The 19,053-nt window shown below is 48.8% G+C and overlaps 3 protein-coding genes across 6 annotated transcripts in view; 2 read left to right on the forward strand and 1 right to left on the reverse strand.

Annotated features, from left to right (window-relative positions):
- Positions 1-1,407: 1,407 nt before the first annotated feature.
- LOC126639180 (oxidative stress-responsive serine-rich protein 1-like) lies at positions 1,408-6,232 on the reverse strand. The gene is made up of 4 exons (XM_050313784.1): positions 6,158-6,232; positions 5,273-5,393; positions 3,693-3,803; positions 1,408-3,044 (listed from the first exon to the last, which is right to left on the reverse strand). The coding sequence occupies exons 2-4, from the start codon at positions 5,347-5,349 to the stop codon at positions 2,360-2,362; spliced, it is 873 nt and encodes a 290-aa protein (XP_050169741.1). The 5' UTR covers positions 5,350-5,393; positions 6,158-6,232; the 3' UTR covers positions 1,408-2,359.
- A 35-nt stretch (positions 6,233-6,267) lies between these two features.
- Positions 6,268-11,949, forward strand: LOC126639179 (oxidative stress-responsive serine-rich protein 1-like). Of its 3 annotated transcripts, none has more exons than XM_050313781.1 (4): positions 6,268-6,316; positions 8,534-8,650; positions 10,283-10,396; positions 11,136-11,949. In XM_050313781.1, exons 2-4 carry the CDS (start codon positions 8,571-8,573, stop codon positions 11,824-11,826), a joined length of 885 nt encoding a protein of 294 aa, XP_050169738.1. In that variant the 5' UTR covers positions 6,268-6,316; positions 8,534-8,570; the 3' UTR covers positions 11,827-11,949. The 3 variants fall into 3 exon arrangements, with proteins under 3 accessions (XP_050169738.1, XP_050169737.1, XP_050169740.1); XM_050313780.1 differs by having other exon boundaries at positions 6,285-6,316; positions 8,537-8,650; XM_050313783.1 differs by lacking the exon at positions 6,268-6,316 and adding an exon at positions 6,594-8,066.
- Positions 11,950-12,059: 110 nt separating this feature from the next.
- The window catches only part of JPH2 (junctophilin 2), a 31,331-nt gene continuing 24,337 nt past the window's right edge, over positions 12,060-19,053 (forward strand). Inside the window, exons 1-2 of one of the 2 annotated variants that reach the window (XM_050313756.1) lie at positions 12,060-12,424; positions 15,503-15,633. In XM_050313756.1, coding sequence (XP_050169713.1) covers positions 15,552-15,633 — 82 coding nt within the window. In that variant the 5' untranslated portion in view covers positions 12,060-12,424; positions 15,503-15,551. Of the gene's footprint in view, positions 12,425-15,044; positions 15,634-19,053 lie in introns of those variants that run through there. The other variant, XM_050313755.1, reaches the window with a different exon arrangement.

The following is a 19,053-nucleotide window of genomic DNA, read 5'->3' on the forward strand; positions in this document are numbered from 1 at the left end:
CAGTCAAGAACCAAAATATCTGCCTTTCTTCTGCCCCAGGCAGCACTAGATGTGCTTAAACACTAGCACAAATGGGGGTTCAGGCAGAGCACAAAAACACTGACTTATTGTCTCTGTTTTCCCCCTTTTCTTTCCCCCCTCGCTACCAGTTATTTCAGCCCTCCACAGGACACCATGGAAGTGTTCCCTGAGAACCTGCTCTCAGACTCTTCCCTCTCACCCAGCCTTTTGGCAACCTGAATTCACTTCTTAGCCCTCAGTTTCAGGGCAAGCCTTGGACTAGTTGAACCTCCACGATTTCCCCAGTTCCTCCACTCTCCCTGGACACTGCATGTCCTGCCCCACAGCTGAAAACGTGCCCTTCCAGCAGCGTGGATCAGCACTGGGTTTATGTAACACCAGCCCAGACACTCCCAGGGTTGTGCACGCTTTATTAAAGAGCAGCACAGCAGAAACGGCCTGAGGTGACCTTGGGCCAGGCTGCCACACCACCCTTCTGGGCCACAGCCTCCCCAGGCCCCTCCACAGGGCTCCAGCTGCAGAGCAGAGTGGTGACAACCAACCCTGGGGCTTAAACAGCTGTATTTTTGTGCTCGTGGCAGAGCTGTGCCCCAGCCTCACACACACACACTCCGGGAGACACTCACACAGAGGCAGGGGAACTGTCTGAGTCCAAACCCTGCCTGTAGCAGCAACACCTTCCAGGAGGGCACAGAATGAAAACATAAATAAAAGCAGGAGTAGACACTCTCTCCCTGAAGCAGAAACACCCCTCAAAAAACCGCAGCAGCAGCAAAGGTAACTATTACTAAATATTTGTGTGTAAAAGGAAGGTACATGTTATACCAGATTTTCTGTAGGAAGAAAGAAGGGAAACTGGAGAAAACCCAAAGTGTGTGTGGGGGTATCACAGAATAGTGTTGGGAGAGGGAAATGAAGGAGACAGCAAAGTACTAACCCGAGAAAATGCAGAAATCAGTTAAATTTAATTTGAGTAGGAGCAAATATTGCATGCTAAACAACTGCATGAGACTCAAGAGCAAAGTAACAGTTTTAGCTGTCTTCTTGTTTTTTATTTGAGGTTTAAATCCGAACTTCCTGTAAATTTTAAAGATGGTTAGAATAAAATCTACAGTGATTATCATCTACAATGTCTGAGCCTTCTCCAGCACTGAATACAAGGCCAACTGTCCACATCTGCTATCATCTATTTTTACACAACTGCTTGTGACTCCCTGGCTTGCTGACCACTCATTTTTAAGCAGGTATGTAAACATCCCAGCACTTCACTCAGACATGGTTGTTGAGCATGCACAGCTGACACTGAAAGCAGTTTTGTTGTGGGGTGTTATTTTTTAGAAAAAAAAGGTCTTGAGGGGAGATGAGTGTAAGTCAAATTATTCAGTCTTTAGTTTGCTGGGTTTTGACAAACATTTATTAATGCAAGTCTCGGCAACAAAGTTTTTTATTGCAGTATTTTCAACCAGCAGGAATGTCACAGCTCTACAGCACAAAGCCAGGACGATACACACTTCTTGTTCACCCTGTTTCCACACTGCTTTGTGTACCAGACGTGCTCAGAAACAATCTGATGGCTCCACCATCTCCACTTCTGAGACAGCACAGCCCAAAAAAATCTGTTAGCCTGCTTCACTCCCCCCTAAATTATTCCATCTGTAAAGCACAAATAACAAAATATATTTTTTACTTCTAAGAGCTTCACTTATCTGCAGAAAAATAGAACTGCTTAAGAGTGAGCAAGTTAGATTATGGGAGGGTCCATGCACACACCAGCACGTTCTGGACCCCCCAAAAAATTTGTGAGGAAGAAGCATTCACAATTTGATCCAACTAAAAATGAGCCAGCTAGTGTTCCAGGAAAGGAGATTCATCCTATCCAAAATGCTGAATGCCTTCTCATCCTCCCTAGAGCAGGATGAGGAGCACAGAGCTGTAGCTGTGAAACTTTTCTCTTAAGTACTGGGACACATTAAGAATGAACCTTCCAAACACTGCAAAATTTCAGAAAAAAAACCCCTCACGTTTTTTGGTTTGGTTTTCTTTTTCCAAAACATAGTGAAAAAGCATACAGAGCTTCAATATCCACAGCACAAACCAAAAATCAAACAGAGCTCCTCTGATCTAGAGTGCTGTTGTTAAGGTATTTAGAGACTTTAGTGCATTCTTTTTAGAACTAAGCTTGGAAACTATATTTAATTTTTCATTTTATTAGAAAACTAAACTGTGTGAGGCAAAGAAACATTTAATCAAACACACAACAGTGAAAACATGGCACTGACAAGGCAATTAACCCAACCATTGTAACAAACTCCGCTTCAGGATTCTCTATTGCTCGCAGTCAAGTATACATCATCTCCGCCATGTGAGACATTTTCTTGGGAATATATAAGTAGTATTCCATGTATCCCGAAAGATCTTCAATAGTCACGTCATCCACAAAGGCTCGAGCTTGCTCGGAACAAGACCTGGGAGAGCTGGCTGAGGCTGTCCCACAGGGGGATCTGCTTTGGAGAGAGTGGGCATGGACTCCCAGGACCGCCTTCTCGCACTCGGACAGGACGCTCCGCAGGCCGGAGAAGGAATACACCTCCATGGTTCTCCACCGCTGGCACTGGCACTGCTTGTCCGTGCAAGGGCACTGCCTGCCGTCGCTAAGCATGGATAAGGACTGGAAATCCGAGGTTTGGCTAGAATGCAAGCTGGTTTCAAAGGAGGAGGGCGGAGCAGGGCAACGCTCTCTCAACTTCTCCAAAGGCTCTTCAGCGGTGAACGCTCCTGGCGGTTCCGTTCCGTCCTCGCCGGCCTCCGGGGGAGGATCCTGCCCGTCCTTCGTACCGTGTTCTGCCGGGACAAAAACGTCTGAGCTGATGATGCCCTTCGATGTGTCTGCCTGGGATTTGTGTTTCAGCTGGCTGTTGGCTTTCATGTTGCAGTATGTAAACTTGGGAGGGTGCAGGACCGGAGACTTGGAGCGCCGGCGGCGCGGGACTCTGGCCGATCCCCGGGAAGGCTTTCTCACACACCTGCAGGGTTACAGCAGGGGGGAGCAAGTAGGTAACTCCAGAATCGACACCTGAGCTCAGCAAGCTCTAAAATGTGGCTAAAAATGCTTCATAGGAATTTTTTTTTTCTGCTTAGAAAAACCAGGTGACTGGTCACTTACTATCTCTGATGGGGACAGAGAAGGACTCTGAGGAAGTTTGGGCTCTCCCAAAGGGAAGACATGTACAGAACAGCCCTTATTTAAGGTACTTCCCCCAAATCTCCTGTGTTAAGAAAATGATACTTTGTCATCCCAAGCTGAATTGTAGTGCAGAACCTGTATCGGTTGGAGCTGCTGGCAGAATCACACTGAATACCCAGACACTTCAATACAGATATAAAATAACCCAAGAATGAGGTGAGAGGAGGTTGCAAAGGTTTAAGGCCTGAAAAAAAGGACTACTGAGGAAATCAGTGGAAAAGGAAGTTTCAGGAACCCTCTCTAAGAGAAGAGGCAATTTGGTTCAAAACAAGGTTTTGAAGCCTTTGCTGAAATCCCCTCACAAACATCGTATCGATTATGGAAAAGAAATTGCAATAGAAAGGAGAGAAGAGACATGTTGAAGCAACTAATTGACAACAACTGGCACTGAAAGCAGCCTGCAACTGTTAAATGTCTCATGTTTTACCCATGCCACGCTTCCTTGGAACAGACAGTCTGTTGCTTGGCTCCATCCACGGCTGCTCTTGTTGTTGTTCTGAGGATCGTCCCGTCGCCCACGGCCAGAGCTGCAATACATCTGGGGACGAAGGGAAATGCCACATCACAGAAATGCCTGAGCACACAGCTCCAGAGGTCCAGACTCAGCCTGTTCCCTTTGGATGCTCAGATAATACGGTCAAATTCCCAGCCTTGACTTCCTCTGTAGTCAGTGGGTAAAAACAAGGCATTACAGAGTTTAATCCCATCCCTCTCTCCTACTCTGGCCTCAGCAGAGTGGCTAAAGATAGGTGAGATGAAATGAAAGGCGGCCAAAATGCCCACAGCCTGATGTCATGCCCTGTTTGTAGCAAAATGACACATTAAAGGAATGTAAACTCAGGTTCCAGGCGTTCTGGTCAGACAACAGTCGTTAAAATAACCTCCCACTCGTGCGAAATGCAAAGTCAGGAACCAGGAGCAGCAGGGTGAGGGGGAGTCAGTGGGGAAGGGGAGGAGGTACAACAGACAAGGACAGATTACTGGTTCACTTATCACTAAATTTCCCAGACAAACATGGACTGACCCTGGAGGTCCAGATGACAAACATAAACACCTCAGCACACGAATCTGTACTTATGATGGCTGTAGGTATGAACTGGAACACGGGATAGGAAATTGTAGGAAACGAAGCTGAAATTCTAGCAAAGAGCCCCAGCACTCTGCCCAAAGCTGATCTTAAGGGATGATCCACAAGACCTGAGCAGTTCAAAACACACGCCTGCAAAACAAGACCTTTTCTATGCCTAAGAAGGCATCATCAGTAATCACCCAGAATCCCACACAGTCTGCCACTGGTGCTGCATCAGAAGTGGGATGTTTAATAAGCACAGCTCCTTGTTAGAGAACAGCCATTTTTTTCCACACTTCTCAAAAGACCTCCTGAAGCAGAGTAGCAAAGCAAAGTGTATTTCCACACGCAGAGGAAGTCCTGAGTTTGCAGTACTGATGGCTGTGGAGAGGAATTCACAGGGTAACAATGTCAACACAAAGCTCTCTCTTGTGTCTGTGAATTCCTAAAAGACTTCCAAGTGAACTGCCTCGCAGAGTGTTAGACTGCATTTATTAGCTCCTACTTTTAGAGAAATCCTGCATATAATCAGCACACCCAGTGCGTTATGGAGCAAGTTTTTAATACAAGAATGGCTGCATTTTACTCCACAAAATCCCCTGAAACCAGAAACCAGCTGTGTATCACAGCAGGTGACCACAGCTACCCTGACAGTTAAGAGTGGGTTCACTGCTTTGGGCGAGTCACTCATATTTCCATAAAATCACTGTGCAATTTCAGCTGGATATTGTGTCAAAATTAGTCTGTAATAAAGTACTTCTTTGACAGTTACAATTACTATACTTCATCTGAAGTGATGCAAGTTGTCTTCTCCTGAAGAGCAAAGAAACTCTTTTTTTTTTCACATTTTCTTTTTGAAATGCAAAATAACAGCAAACAAACACAAACAAGTAACAAAAATCCGACAGATGACATGGCCCTTTTGATTGCTCACTCACCCTGCTGCATCCACTCTCAGCTTTTTGAATGCTGTTTGTAGACTCTCCTCCTCCTCATCTTTAGCTTCCAAGTCCATGGATGTGCTCTCAGTGGGTAACCAGCCGTGTCATGTAGAATAAACTGGAACACAGAGGTTGGGATTTGATGCTGAGGTCTGAACCCACGAGGTCTGTACAGAACTGACTGACCCTGCCAGGGGGGCAACACCCCTCCTTTGTGGTCAGGCCAGCCCAGGGCTGCTCACTGTGAGCCCCGCGTTTCTCAGAGCAGGCCCAGCCTGTGCCAGAAACAACAGGGAGACTTTTCACCCACGGGTGGAGAGATGTTATGGATCCTGCCAACCCGCAGCCGGGAGCAGGACACAGAGCTCCAGGAAGGACAGAACCCTAGGCTGGCTGAGCCTGGAGGGGATCCCTGGGGGTCCTCCCTTACTGCTCCAGCAGGGCCGTCCCGAGCTGGCTGCCCGGGCAGCTCCCGAGTGTCCCCAGGGAGGGGAGGCTGCGGAGCTGCCCCGGGCTCAGCCCCCTCCGCGCTCCCCCCGGCTCGGGCAGCACCCCCCGTGTGTTGGGGCCTCTGCTCCCGTCCGGGCACCGCTGAGCGCAGCGCGGCCCTGGCCCGTCCGCCCCACACCTCGCGGAGCCCCCTCCGGGCCCTCCTCCCACCGGGGCGGCCGCGCTGCCCCCCGTGAGCCCCCCGTGACCCCCCCCCGCCCCTCAGCGCGGGCCCCGCCGCCCCCGCCCCGCGGCCTCTGCGCGGGAACACCCGCGGCGGCCCTCCGCGGCCCCAGCGCCGGGGGCGGTGTGGGGGCTGTCCCGGGGTATCCGGGGTATCCCGGAGTATCCAGGGTATCCCGGGGTCCCAGGGGTCCCGGTCCCGTCACTCACCCTCCGCCTTCCCGGGGGCGCGCAGCACAACAGGACGTGACGTCACGGCCGCCTCGGGGGCGCGCCCGGGCCCCGCCCGCCCCCGCCCCTCGCCGCGCGCGTGCGCGAGCGCGAGCGCCGCCTGTTCGTGAGGGGGCGGCGGGCCCGGCCCGGAGCGCGGTGAGTGCGGGGCGCCCGCAGCCCCACCCCGGCATCGGCCCTGTCCCCTGTCCTTGTCCTTCACCCTGTCCTTGTCCTTCACCCTGCCCGCTCCCCCGGGGCCGCTGCGCGCTGCCCTGTCCCCCCGGCGAGCCCCCCCGCGCTGGCTCTGAGGGTGCCGGGGGAGCCCCGCGGGGTCCGCGCTGAGTCACGGCCTGCTCGGGGGGTCTGGGGTGGGGAGGCGAGCAAGGGTTGGGGTGGGGTGGGTGGTGTTAAAAACACGGGATTTAAAAAAAACAAAACAACAAACAAATAGGAAATTCGAAAGCGCAAAAATCTGAAAATGGGAGATTTAAAACAAACCAATTAAAATTAAACGAACGAAACGGAAGATTTAGAAATGAGATTCAAAGATGACCAAAAAAAACCAAAAACCAAAAACAAAACCAAAAAAAATAAATTTAATGCGGGTCTTAACGCAAAAATTTTTTAAAAGGTAAAATTTTAAAAGCGTACAATTTATAAGAGCGTAAAACTGGAAAGCTTTAAGATGTTAAAAGGCGAAATTTTTAAAAGTGTAAAATTTTAGTGCTTTGAAGTTTTAAAAGGCGAAATTTTTAAAAGTGTGAAATTGGAAAGCTTTAAAATTTTAAAAGGCGAAGTTTTGGAGATATGAAATTTGGGAACCATAAAATGTTGAGAGATAAAATTTTTGAAGATGTGAAATTCGAAAACTGTAAAATTTTATAAGATAAAATTTTGAAATATTAAGGTTTAAAACTGCTTGTCCTGGGGGCCTGTGTCCCTGCTCCAGATGCAGGAGCTCGTGATGATCCAAAGGATGTGCTTGCGCCGTGTCAGTGGTGGATTGCCCTGCCAGTGCACCGATCTGGGTTAATTGTCCAGTGTTGCTGGGAAATATCCAAAAATTAAATGGAAAAGGGTGGATGTGTATCCTCCTAGAAGACAGAAAACATCAGTCTCAGCGTGGTTTTTGGCACGACATTGAACTTGGGCTGTTCTTCGCAGTAATTGATTTTTTTAGAATCGGTGCTAGTTGGCTGGTGTGTCTGAAATGCTTCACCTGGAGGTGAGCGGGGTTTTATCCAGCTGAGCTCTGCTTTGTTCTGAGGGTTTGCTGTGTTGGTGATGAAGGGCAGCATGATAAAATATTTCATCAAAAACTGGTACTGTATTTTCAGTCGTGTACAGTGATTTTAAAACTTCTCATCCTCCCCTTAAGGTTATTCAATACAGGAGTTTGGTATTAAAAAGAGTAAAAAATATGTAGCCTGATTTTTTTTTTTTTTTAAAGCATCATCTCAAGGTGATTAAGGGGGCCAAGGAAAAACCTGAAGTAGGGACCATCTGTTTCACCAGAGCAGTAGTATTTGGCTAAGAGAATATTTGAAATAGTAACTTGCTCAGATTCCTGTTGTCAATGTCTGTGTAAGTTCCTCTGGTGTTTACTCACTCTCTGACTCACTGGACAACATGTGCCTTGAAATTGTTGTGATACATCGTCCTTCTGCGTGTGTCATCAGAGCTGTCTGCAGTCCAGGGCGTCCAGGTGAAATCACAGCTCAGGGAGCAGCCAGAACAACAGCGGGCAGAGCTGCCACCTCCACGGGGACTGGGGGGGTGAGGGAACAGAGATTGCCCCTCTCTGCATAAGTCACTGAGCTGCAGAGGCTCAGACAACCAGTCCCTTCATCATCTCAGTGGCCCTTTGCTGGATCCTCTCCAGTGTGTCAGTCAGCGTGTGTCTCCTGTACTGTGGAACTTTATCTTGTTCTAAGAAAAGTCTGTTGGTTTGAGTTTTTTTTAAAATATGTGTGTAACATCGAGTCCCAAACGTGGGAATAACAGTTGTGACAGGTTGACTCTTTGTAATGGTGGTGCTCCTTCTCACTTTCACCTCTTCTGCAATTATTGTGGTAACACTGTAAGACAAGTGGGAGACTTACTGGACTGTAATGGATGTGCAAGATGCTTTTTGACACCAAAATTTTACTTGGAATTGCTAATTCAGCTACAAGAGACTGTTTGTTTCGTTCTTGGGTATGATAAAGCTGCTTCTGAATCAGCTTTGAAAAATGTTCTAGTAGAATGACCTCAGCTTAGTGTGCTCAGGGTGCTATTTTGAGTTTATTTTCATGTGTTACGGTGCTGCCGGGCAACTCATGTTTTCAACAAGGATTTGGCCTTTATTTTCTTATGCCTTTTTTCTGCTTGTAGCAGTACATGGTAATTCCATCACCTCCTGGCCATCCCAATGATGAAATCAGAAGCTAAGGATGGAGAAGAGGAAAGCCTGCAGACAGCATTCAAAAAGCTGAGGGTTGACACAGCTGGGTAAGTAACACCACAGGGAGGCAGAGAGTTAACATTACAAATGGACTTGAGGGGAACACCCTGGCTGTGAAATTTGAGGGAATGAGGTAATTGCAAAAGGTTAGGCATGGAAAGCCTTCATTATAGTTAAACAGACTGAAATGAATTCCCTACCTGTGGACTGCACTTCTCAAGGAATTGTAATTTGCTTGATTGCTGTCAGCTTGCAGCAGGGCTTGAAACAAACCTCACAACCATCAGCAGCTGACAGCATGCTTGAAATGAATTTTGGCATTAATCTGCCTACCAGAGTCCATAGTGCCAGAACTCTGCTGTTGAAGTTAGCCTGTTGTCGTGGCTCAGAAGGCCTGTCATGAGAATCAACTCCCATCTTTTCCCAGGAGAGAAACTTTCTTTCCATGTCAGTAAAAGAGTGCATGAGGTTCAGTGCATGATTCCCACACAAACTATTTTCACTGCTGTCACAGATTTTCTATTTATAACCAAAATCACTACATGGGAAAGAATGCTTCCTGTATTGTCTTGTTTTGTGGGAGATCTGACATGTGGCACTTACCCTGACTGAGCCAGGTGAGAGAACACAAACACCATGTGTTTTCTGGTGGTGTTGATCATTTTTGTGATCAGGAAGCTGTTGTCAGTGTAGGTAAGGCAGCACATAAAGATCCAGGTGTTTACTAGAATCACCACAGAGCTGAGATTGTGAGTAGATGGCCTTCTAAAGTTATCTTTCTCATTAGGAGTGAATTGCCTCTCCTTTCTCCATTATCTCTAGTCCCACCCCCTAGCTGGGCATACTTAGTTATTACTTCATAATTTTTACTGGTGGCCTTCAATAGTCTTCTCTGTGTTCACTATCTTTTAAATGGAAATTAGTTTGGACTCTCTTAACCCCATCCCAGATTAGTGTGTGGGAGACTGGTTTTCATTTCTCAGGTAGTCCACCCTGCTTACGAACTAATTTAATACAGGATTCGGAAAATAATTTTCTTGTGAATTCCAGTGTAGTGTGTGAAGTCACAGCTTGGAAAAATTGTTCTTATTACAAGTCATTTAAAATGGGAGTCTGGGATGAACCTACAGCACCAGAAAATTTAGTGAATCTTTTAAGGTCCCTGACTTGAGTAGAAGTTGAGGGTCCAACACATCTGTGTTGCTCAAGTGATTCAACTTGCAGTAGCATGAAGAGTTTTAGCTTATGTTGCCCTAGACAGAGGCTCAAGTGTTCTTCATCTAAACAAAGTCTATTTATGTCCAAAGAACGTTTATTTTTAGGAAAGAAAGGCTTATTTGTCTCTGGAAAAAGAGACATGTTTCTTCAGTGATGGTGTTTTTCCCCTCCCCTCTCCCTGAAATTTAGTCATTGTGTGTGTTCGTCATTGACACGTGGGGTTTGGGTCTGCTGCTGAATGGCATCCCTTGGTAAAAGAGTCTGTTGTACAAACCTTTGAGATAGGGATTTGTAAACACTTTTCCTTCTGATTGGGGCCTTTGTGGGCAAGATTTTAAGACATATTCTAAATGTTTTGGAGCAATATTTGCTGGGAAAGAAGATTCATAAGGTTGGGGTTTTTTTCATAAGCATATTGCTAACCAGTCTAGGCTGTTAACTGTTCATCCTGTCTTTCACAGATCTACTACTTCTCTCTCTGTGGGTGAAGGGATGAGTCCCAGAGCACTAGTTAGAACAGTGGCAGATGAAACCAAACCTAAGACTGTGTGTGCTTCTAAGGAAACCTGGCATGGGTAAGAGGAGCTTGGGATTATCAGACTACTTCAAATGATACTGCACTGGAAGGGAATTTTAAATAGACAAGGTTTCTAGTAAGTACACCCCTAAACAAGGAACCTGAATGTGCTTTATTGAAGAACTGTTTCAAAACTGCACCCCACCTTTTTCTGTTCATATAGGACTGCTATTCTTATTTGCAGTTATGTGAAGTGAAATGAAATGCTGGTCAGCTGTAGGTTGCTAAATGTTAGAGATGTTTCTCAGAACAAGTGGGAGTTGCTGGTTTTGAATCAGACAATGATGAATGCACCTCTTTCAATCATCTTTTGACATTGCAGAAGCTCTCATTGTGCCTTGGGAACTAGATTAAAATAAAGAATTGATTTCTGGGGTGTCTATGCAGAACTTCATGCTCATCTGAAACAAAAGCTCCCTTTGCCCTTGATTCATTAGTTTTGTGCTGCCTTCTTGTGCTTTGTCCTTCTTAGGGGTTATTTTGTCATGTCTCACATGCTTTACTCATTTTCTAACCTTAAAAACCCTCTCTTTTGGGTTCATTGCTCTAGTGTTCCTTTTGTATTTTATAAGCTGCTTGGCTAGTACGAAGTCAGATTCCAAGATAGCAGAACACTCTGCGCTTAAGGCTCTTGCATGCAGTGTAAATGCAGTAGGGATTTTGCCCAGTGCTATTTGTGACCCAGCAGTAAGTCTTGTGGTGAACCTTCACTCCCCCTTTGTGTCTTTCCCTGGCAGGTCTATGAAGAAGCCTCCGAGAGGAGTCGTGAGAACTCAGCGTCGCAGGCGTTCCGAGTCTCCCATCCTTCATCCTCCCAAGTTCATCCACTGCGGCACAAAGTCGCATTCCCCGTGCAGCCAGCTGGTGCAGAAGAGCCAGGTGGACACCCAGAACGACAGCAGTGGGTTTGGGATGCCAGTCCCCAAGGAAGCCGGTGCACAGGAACGATGCAGCGCAGCTCCTGACCTTGGCCAGAAGGGAGCTGAGGTTGAGTCCGGGAGGGTTTCTGTTATGCAGTTGACGTCGGAGAACAGGCAGGAGAACTCTCCAGCTGCAGCTGCTCCGGTGTCCAAAGCCAGCCTAAAGACTACAGAGCTTTCTGACTTCCAGTCCATGTGCAAGCTGAACACGAGTAAGCCGTGTGCGTGTGCGGGCAGAGCCTGTCAGTGCAAACTGTGGCAAGACATGGAAGTGTACAAATTCTCTGGCTTGCAGAACACCCTCCCAATGGCACCCGACAGAACAGTTCCTGAGGATCACTCCCAGCCTTTGCCATCAAGAACTCCCTCAAGTTCTCCACGCTCTTGCTCTGAGCAAGCCAGGGCCTTTGTGGATGATGTGACAATTGAAGACCTTTCGGGGTACATGGAGTATTACTTGTATATCCCAAAGAAAATGTCTCACATGGCGGAAATGATGTACACCTGACAGCAGTGAGCACCAACGAGCACCAGAAGGGCGGCTGGTTTAAATCTGCTGTCACACTCATGTGAGGATCCAACCCACTCCCTGCTCACTGTGCTTGCAATAAAAACACTTCTTTGCATCTCAGCTGATGGTTCATTATTTAAGCTGGACCAACAGTTTAGTTTCAGCATTATAATTTAAGCTTGGAATAGGTAATGAGGTAAAATGTACCCTGCCTGTACTTAAGACCCAACACTTGGGAAATTCTGGTTTTGTTTTCAAAATCTTGGTTTTGTTTTGCTGGAGGGAAAGAGTCCCTGTTTTGTATGGTGATTAGAGCCCTTACTGTCAGACACCTGGTGTAATTCAGTTTGTTTGAAATCACTTTGACCTCAGGTTTTAACACTTAGGCTCGTGCTTTTGGATGCTTGTGCCTCTGATTTCTTTATTTTTTTTTCCATAAAGGAGTGTGACCATCTCCCCTTGGTGCTGTTACCACTCTGGGCAAATTTCAGGAGATGCAGTCACCTCTTCTTGAGTGGAGGCAGTGGTATTTCTTTGTGCCTAAAGAGGCTTTATTTCTGGTGGGCTGATCAGGCATCCTCCTTCCCTGTCTGGGGTAAGGTTAATGTAGTCAGATGCTCTTGGGTTAACTGCATCTCCTTGCTGGGCTACCTGTTGAGAAAAGAAACTTGGGTGATCAAAGCCAGATTGTTTCAAGAGGTTTCTGATCTCTGTAGCATCACTCAGTGGAAAATATTAGGAAAGTGGAAAGCAAAGCTTTAGAGACTCATCTGCAGCAGGAGAAACACCCTGTGTCCTTGAGGGGAATTTCTGCTGCAGTTAACCAAAGAAAATGAGTCTGTGGGCTCTGTTCAGTGGAGTTTTAATGAAGGTCAAAGCAGCATCCTTTCTGTGTCCCTGCTCTTCAATAGCTACATTTCTGCCCCCCTGTTCTGGATTCAAGGCAGTTATCTGCTAACTGTTTTGGTAACTATTGTCTGCAAAGTGACTTTATTTCTCAAACAATTATTCTTTACTGTTCCCAAATGCAAATTCCAACCACAGCACCGTTGGGGGGCTGAAAATGCCTTTCAAGACCGAGCTGCTTTTTACCTTTTCTTTTGTTAGTCACAGACCTGCAGGGTTTAGGATTGCACTGCCCACTGCTCAGTACTGCGTTAAAGGGGCTTGAAATCCAGGAGATAATGCAAAGACGCAGAGTAGAAAGACATGAACTGGTGGTGACTGTGGAGGGAGAGGAGCAGTGCTGGGCCACTAGAGGTCAGTCCTGGCCCTGTCGGTTGGCTGCTGACACGGGCTCAGCCTTCAGGGGAGAACGTGAATTTTTCTGCCAGAATGAAGGAATAAGACCAGCTCCGTGTGGTGCCCGTGTGCACACACACTGTTAGTGCTTTCTGAAGTTTGGCTTTGCTGGTGGTCAAAAAAACCTCTTTAAATGCCAACATCTGCGTAAGCTATTGATGTTTAAACAAACATTAAACGAGGTGTTTAAACACTGAAGTGTGCAATCCCTTCACAACTGTGCTATGTAATTAGGAAAAGTTGCTAAGTAAATAATTACGTGGTCCCGAACTTGGCATCCTCTTAGGACAGTTACGACATCTCTGGGCTCCTGAGTGCTGGAACACCATGGGTAGCTGCAACTGCTGCCTTAACACTTTCCCTTCTGTTACTGCGAGGTGTTTCAGGATGTTTTGGTCTTCCCAGAAACCTCAGAACTAAAACCTCTGGTTTTGCTTTGAGAAAACAGGAGTTTCCAGCCCTTGATCATGCAGCAAGAACTTTGAAAACATGCCTGAGTAGTCTAAAAGCTTGGATTCACAGGAAAAAAAAAAATCAAACTTAAGCCAATTTCAGGGTCTGACTCTTTTTTTTTTTTTTTTTTTTTTAATTAAGAAAGCTCTTGAGGGCTGGTTCTGCCAAGCAGCACTTCTGAGTAGCGTTGGAGTCCCTTACCAAAGTGCCTCTTCCTGCCTGTGGCTGAATAGAAGTGAAGCCTTTTGTAATTAGCTTTGTAGGTGACACTTGGTCCTTCTCACCTGTGCCTGCAGGTGTTCTGTGTTTATGTGCTGGCTGCACACACCTAGCTTTTCCTGCAGTTATGTATACTGTGTGGTTCCTCTGTACATCTTCCTCCTAGAAATGCCAATAAGGTTGTCCAAGCGGTAAAACTGTGCTGAGTGAGTCTGAAACTCCCCACTGCCTGTGGCAGCTTTGCCCCAGAGCTTGGGGTGGGGTTTTGGGAGCTCCCCTGGAAGGGCAGGGCGTGGCACGGAATGGCACAGCCTGCTGACAGCACCCCACAGCTCCTGCAGCTTCCCAGCGTGCTGGGCAGGGAGGGAAGGTCATCTCTCCGTGGTCTTGCTGTGAGTGTCTTTAGTGAATTGTTACAAAGTGGGCTGTCACTGCCCACTCTCTCTGCAACTGTCCCAAAGACACGGTCTCACCTTTCTTTTCCTCACGTTGTGAGGCTCAATCACGCTGCCAGCTGTTAAACAGAAGATTTTGGGAAGTGTGTTGTTTTTGGGGAGAGAAGAGTAAATGATTGCTAGTGAATTCCTTTCCTTACCCTAAAGCAGCTTTGGAAAGTCACTGTGACAGAAGCAGAGGGGCAGAGTGAGCCGTTCGCTGTGCTCTGGGTGATCGCTGTGCTCTTACTCCTTCCACCTCTGCACACTTTTACACACCCGCGAGCGAGCTGGCCCCGGGCGCTCCATCCCCGCATCCCGCGGGGCTCGGCGGAGCGGACTCGGCTCCCGGCGCTCCTGGGGGGGAGAGAAGCGGCCCCTTCCCAGGCTCTATTTTAAGCAGACATTTACTTTCCCAGCCTCTTCTCCGCCTGGATCCCTGCCCGGGGCGGGGGACGGCGGGAGGGGTGGGATGTGTCTCTCTCCCTCCTTCATAAAAGGGCCCCGAGGCGGGGGCCGGGCTCCGGGGGGTTATTTTTGGGAGCAGCTCCTGGGATCCGATGGCCTTGTTAGGGCAGCGCTGACCTTTCTCCCGGCGGGGGAGGAGAGCGGAGCGGGCCGGGGCGGGCGGCAGCGGCCGGGCGGGGGAGAGCGGCCGGCTCGGGACCCCCTTCCCTTCCTCCGCCGTGGGCTCGGGACCCCCTTTCCTTCCCCGTGGGGCTCGGACCCCTTTCCCTTCTCCGCCGCGGGGGCGGCTCCCGGGCGGCCCATGCCCGTGCCCGCCGGGCAGGTACCGGCGCGGAGCGGCTGCCCCGACGGGGGGGCTGGGGCTCGGCCCGCCCTCCTCCCCTCCCTCTCTCCCAATTTCTCCTTCCTCCCGTGCCCCAGCCCCTCGGCCGGGCCAGGCGAGGCAGGAGCGGCCGCTCCCGGTGCCCATCCCGCTCCCCCCGGGGATGCGGCAGCCCCGGAGCGCTGCCCCTGGGAACGCTGCCCGGCTGAGGGGCACCGGAGGGCACCATGAGCGGCGGCAGGTTCGATTTCGATGATGGAGGCGCCTACTGCGGGGGCTGGGAGGGGGGCAAAGCCCACGGGCATGGCATCTGCACCGGCCCCAAGGGCCAGGGCGAGTACTCGGGCTCCTGGAACTACGGCTTCGAAGTGGTGGGCATATACACGTGGCCCAGCGGCAACACCTACGAAGGCTACTGGTCCCAGGGCAAGAGGCACGGGCTGGGAATCGAGACCAAAGGACGGTGGGTTTACAGAGGCGAGTGGACCCACGGCTTTAAGGGACGGTACGGCGCGAGGCAGAGCATGAGCAGCGGAGCCAAATACGAGGGCACCTGGAACAACGGCCTGCAGGATGGCTACGGCACCGAGACCTACGCTGATGGAGGTGAGGGTGGCTCCGGAGGGGCTGGGAGGAGGGGATGAACACCAGGACAGCCGGCAGAGGTTGTGTGTTGTCCCTGCTGAAGAGGTGACCTAGTCCTGTCCCCACTGGTGAGATCCAGGCGGGCACAGTGGTCTGCCGTGAGCCATTGGGGTGCCTCAGTGAGGAGGCAGAGCTTGTGTGCGTGCCCTGATTTTCCCAGCTGGGCACAGCGTGCGTGGCTGGCTGTCCACAGACACGAGGGAGGAGCAGCAGGAGCACTGCCCCGCCATCCCTCCCGCGGGACCTGCTCTCAAGTGTCCATATCAACATTTAACACCAGCCAACTTGACTTGTGTAGTCTGTGGCTCCTGGTTCCCCAGGGACTGGGTATTCCTGGAGCGGCCCAGAAGCTCCTGGTTGGTGCACAACCACAGTGCACCAGGCAGTGAGTTGTGAATGTTCTCATGTCAGATATAAGCCACCCATGGCACCACAGCGCTCTTTGCCTGTGCATTGAACGCTGCCTGCACATCTCTGATGGGCTGCCTGGACATCTCCTTTGCCAAACCGTTTTGATTGAGTCCATCTAAGCTGTTTAGAATATGTGGTCACACCCCTTTCCCTAAAATAAATCCCTCTGATTACTTGGAAGCTTTCAACCCCTGCTACTACACAAATGCACCACGTAGTCAGATGTTTGTTGTGCTCTGTAAATGCTCGGTCTAATTGTGTTCTTGCATTAGTGGCGATTTTTGGGGTTAGAAACATCGCAAGAATTTCTGTGCGAGTAATTCTGTAGCTCTTCAACGCTGTAATGTTCCAGGCTGCCACATTTAGGATGGCTAAATAGGGAGGGTGATTTGAAAGAAATACTCTTCAAAATAGGGATCAGAATTGCATCTATATTTATCTAGGACAGGCATTGGAGTTAGTTTATAAAGCAAAATAGCTATAATAGTATAAATCTTCAGAATGAAAAGCATCACATTTGTAGGCATTAGAAAAATGGACTAATTCAAGACTGACTGTCAGGGCTATGCTTTTACACAAATATTTCTCAATCAGTTGCATGGGTTTGTGGCTAACTTTAAAAACTGGGAATACAGCCTTGAAGTTGACCCATTCTCTTTGTGCCATTGGTGGTTGTAGGTACAGACACGAACTGACACATCCCTCCAGCTCCCGAAATTTTCTCCCTTCTCTGTCCCGTGGCCATGGAATGGTTTAACAGGTGCAGCCTGCACGGCCACAGTGAGAGTTCAGTGCACAGAACCTTCCCATGAGGCCCTGAGAAGTGTAGGTGACATGTGAGGTGTGCTCTGATGAATGAGGAGCAGCGATCAGGTAACTGTCAGCAACAGCTGCTGTTGGGACGTTCATTCTGGAGGTGGCAAGGTCTGCTGTGAATTGGCAGAGCTGCTTCCTCACTGCTTCCTAAAATGCAGGTTCTTCTCAGGGTGAAAGGCTACTGGAGTTCCAGTTAATGGGGAAGAATTTTGAAAGGCAGAACTTGATGAAGGATATGAATTTGATTAGATCTTGGACTGGAAGCTTGGGAGAGAAGAGCAGGAAAGATGAGTCAATGTTTTCTCCTGTAAGGATATATAATATACTGCTTCTGTCAGCACAGCTCCCCGGGGTGTTGTCCCACACCCAAGAACGTGCCAGCTGCATGATCCCTGGTGCCACCCGAGGTTGGCACTGAGGTCCTGCTCCGTGAAGATGAGCCCTGCCAAAGCCACCCAGGGCAGTGCTGAGCTGGGCTCCCCAGGGCTCACGAGAGCTGTGCCCTGGCGCCCAGTGACTGCTCCTTGCCTTGGGCTGTTCCCTCCTGGCTGGTCCGAGCTGTTCATTCAGCACATGAGCTTCATTCAGCACATGGAGCTTCTCTGATGGCCCAGGAACACGCAGAAAGCTGCATCCAAAGCCAGGGTGGGGATCACCGTCCAGCATCACATCTGTAGGACAGGGTGACCTGCAGGACCTTTTCCTGTTCTGTCTCCTCACCTGCACACAGTAACCACCTGCCAGATCCAGATGTGGCCAGGCTGGTTAATGGGACCTGTTAATATCTGAATTTGAGGTTGCCAAGATAAGCATCTGGAAAGGCTTTGGAAATGGGCCATCCCTCGACGAGAGGACACCATTCCCAAGCCCCTTGGAAGCCAGCCACACGAGGAAGAGGGCTCTGGGAATATGCAGCTCTTGCCAGGCCAGCAGAAACTTTAGGTCATGGTTGGGCTGCCTGCAGATTTCAGGGAAATGTAGCTGATTCCAACGTTTTAAAATTAACTTTTTATATTTACATATATATATATATATAGACATGTATAAAAAATTTATACTTCAAAATACACTTATAGGGTTGTCTGTGTTTGGGTCTTGTGTCTGGCCAAGACTGGTGGCTAAATAAAGCCCATATCTGGAGTAAAGCTTTTTGAAATTCCATGTGATTTTTGGTGTCTAGTAAGAAGCAGAGTCATGGTGGAACTTAGCCCAGGCACTGTGTGGGTCATTCACTTTTTCTCTCTGCTACCAAAAGCCCATTTTTGTGAAAGCTGTGGGAGACTGATGGTTTAAAGGAGCCTTCTGTAACACCGAATGAAATCAGCCAAGGGGTTCAGAGCTCCTGGTGTGGCTGGGCAGAGGCAGTGACACTGTGATAGATCTCTGGGTATCCAGCTGGATATACTTGTGTCTGCTGCTGTCACCAGGGAAGGGGGCAGAGCCCCTCACAGGGGCAGGATGCTCCAGCTAAAGTGGATGGTGAGTGGGGGTTGTGAAAGGCACAGAAATAAGGGATTCATCATTTTGCACCATAAGCTATGAGTGAACACCTAGTTATTTGGTTTCCACTGGTGAGTTTGGTCCATGCTGTAAGGAAGGCCTCATTTTTTGGATACTTTTTTGTGTTTGACTCTGAGTCAAAACCCAGTGAAGTGTTACTGCAGAAAGCAATCTCGCTGCTGATGCTGAATCATGCTGCACACCCAGGATTCAGCCTTGTCTTTGCTGTACAAATAACTGCTTATGTATATCTGTGTGGGTCAAAAAACTCACTGGCAATCAAAGCAACCTGAAACCAACTGATTTTTGATGCTGCAGTTTGTTCTCCAGGGCATTAGGGAAAACAGAAGTGTCAATTAACCATGAGGAAACAATTAGACCAGTCAGTGATCACAAGACCACAGAAAAGGGGAAGAGAAGTGCAGAAGTGTGCTTTGCTGGGGAGATGAAATGGGTTGATATGGAGCAGCACAGCTCCTTGAGTGCCTGTGGCAGGGAAAACACAGTGGGAAGGGGCCTGGGCTGGGACAGAAGGAGCAGCATCCATGGGACTGCAGCCAGGAAGGGAGGAAGAGGCTCTGGAGCATCCCCTGCTTTGGTTGGGGATGGGCAGAGGTGATGAACTGCATCCCTGGGGGTCGCAGAGGTTTTTGT

The sequence above is a fragment of the Myiozetetes cayanensis genome, unplaced genomic scaffold (genome assembly GCF_022539395.1).
Source record: "Myiozetetes cayanensis isolate MyiCay16 unplaced genomic scaffold, myiCay2020 scf19, whole genome shotgun sequence".
In the NCBI taxonomy this organism is placed as follows: Eukaryota; Metazoa; Chordata; class Aves; order Passeriformes; family Tyrannidae; genus Myiozetetes; species Myiozetetes cayanensis.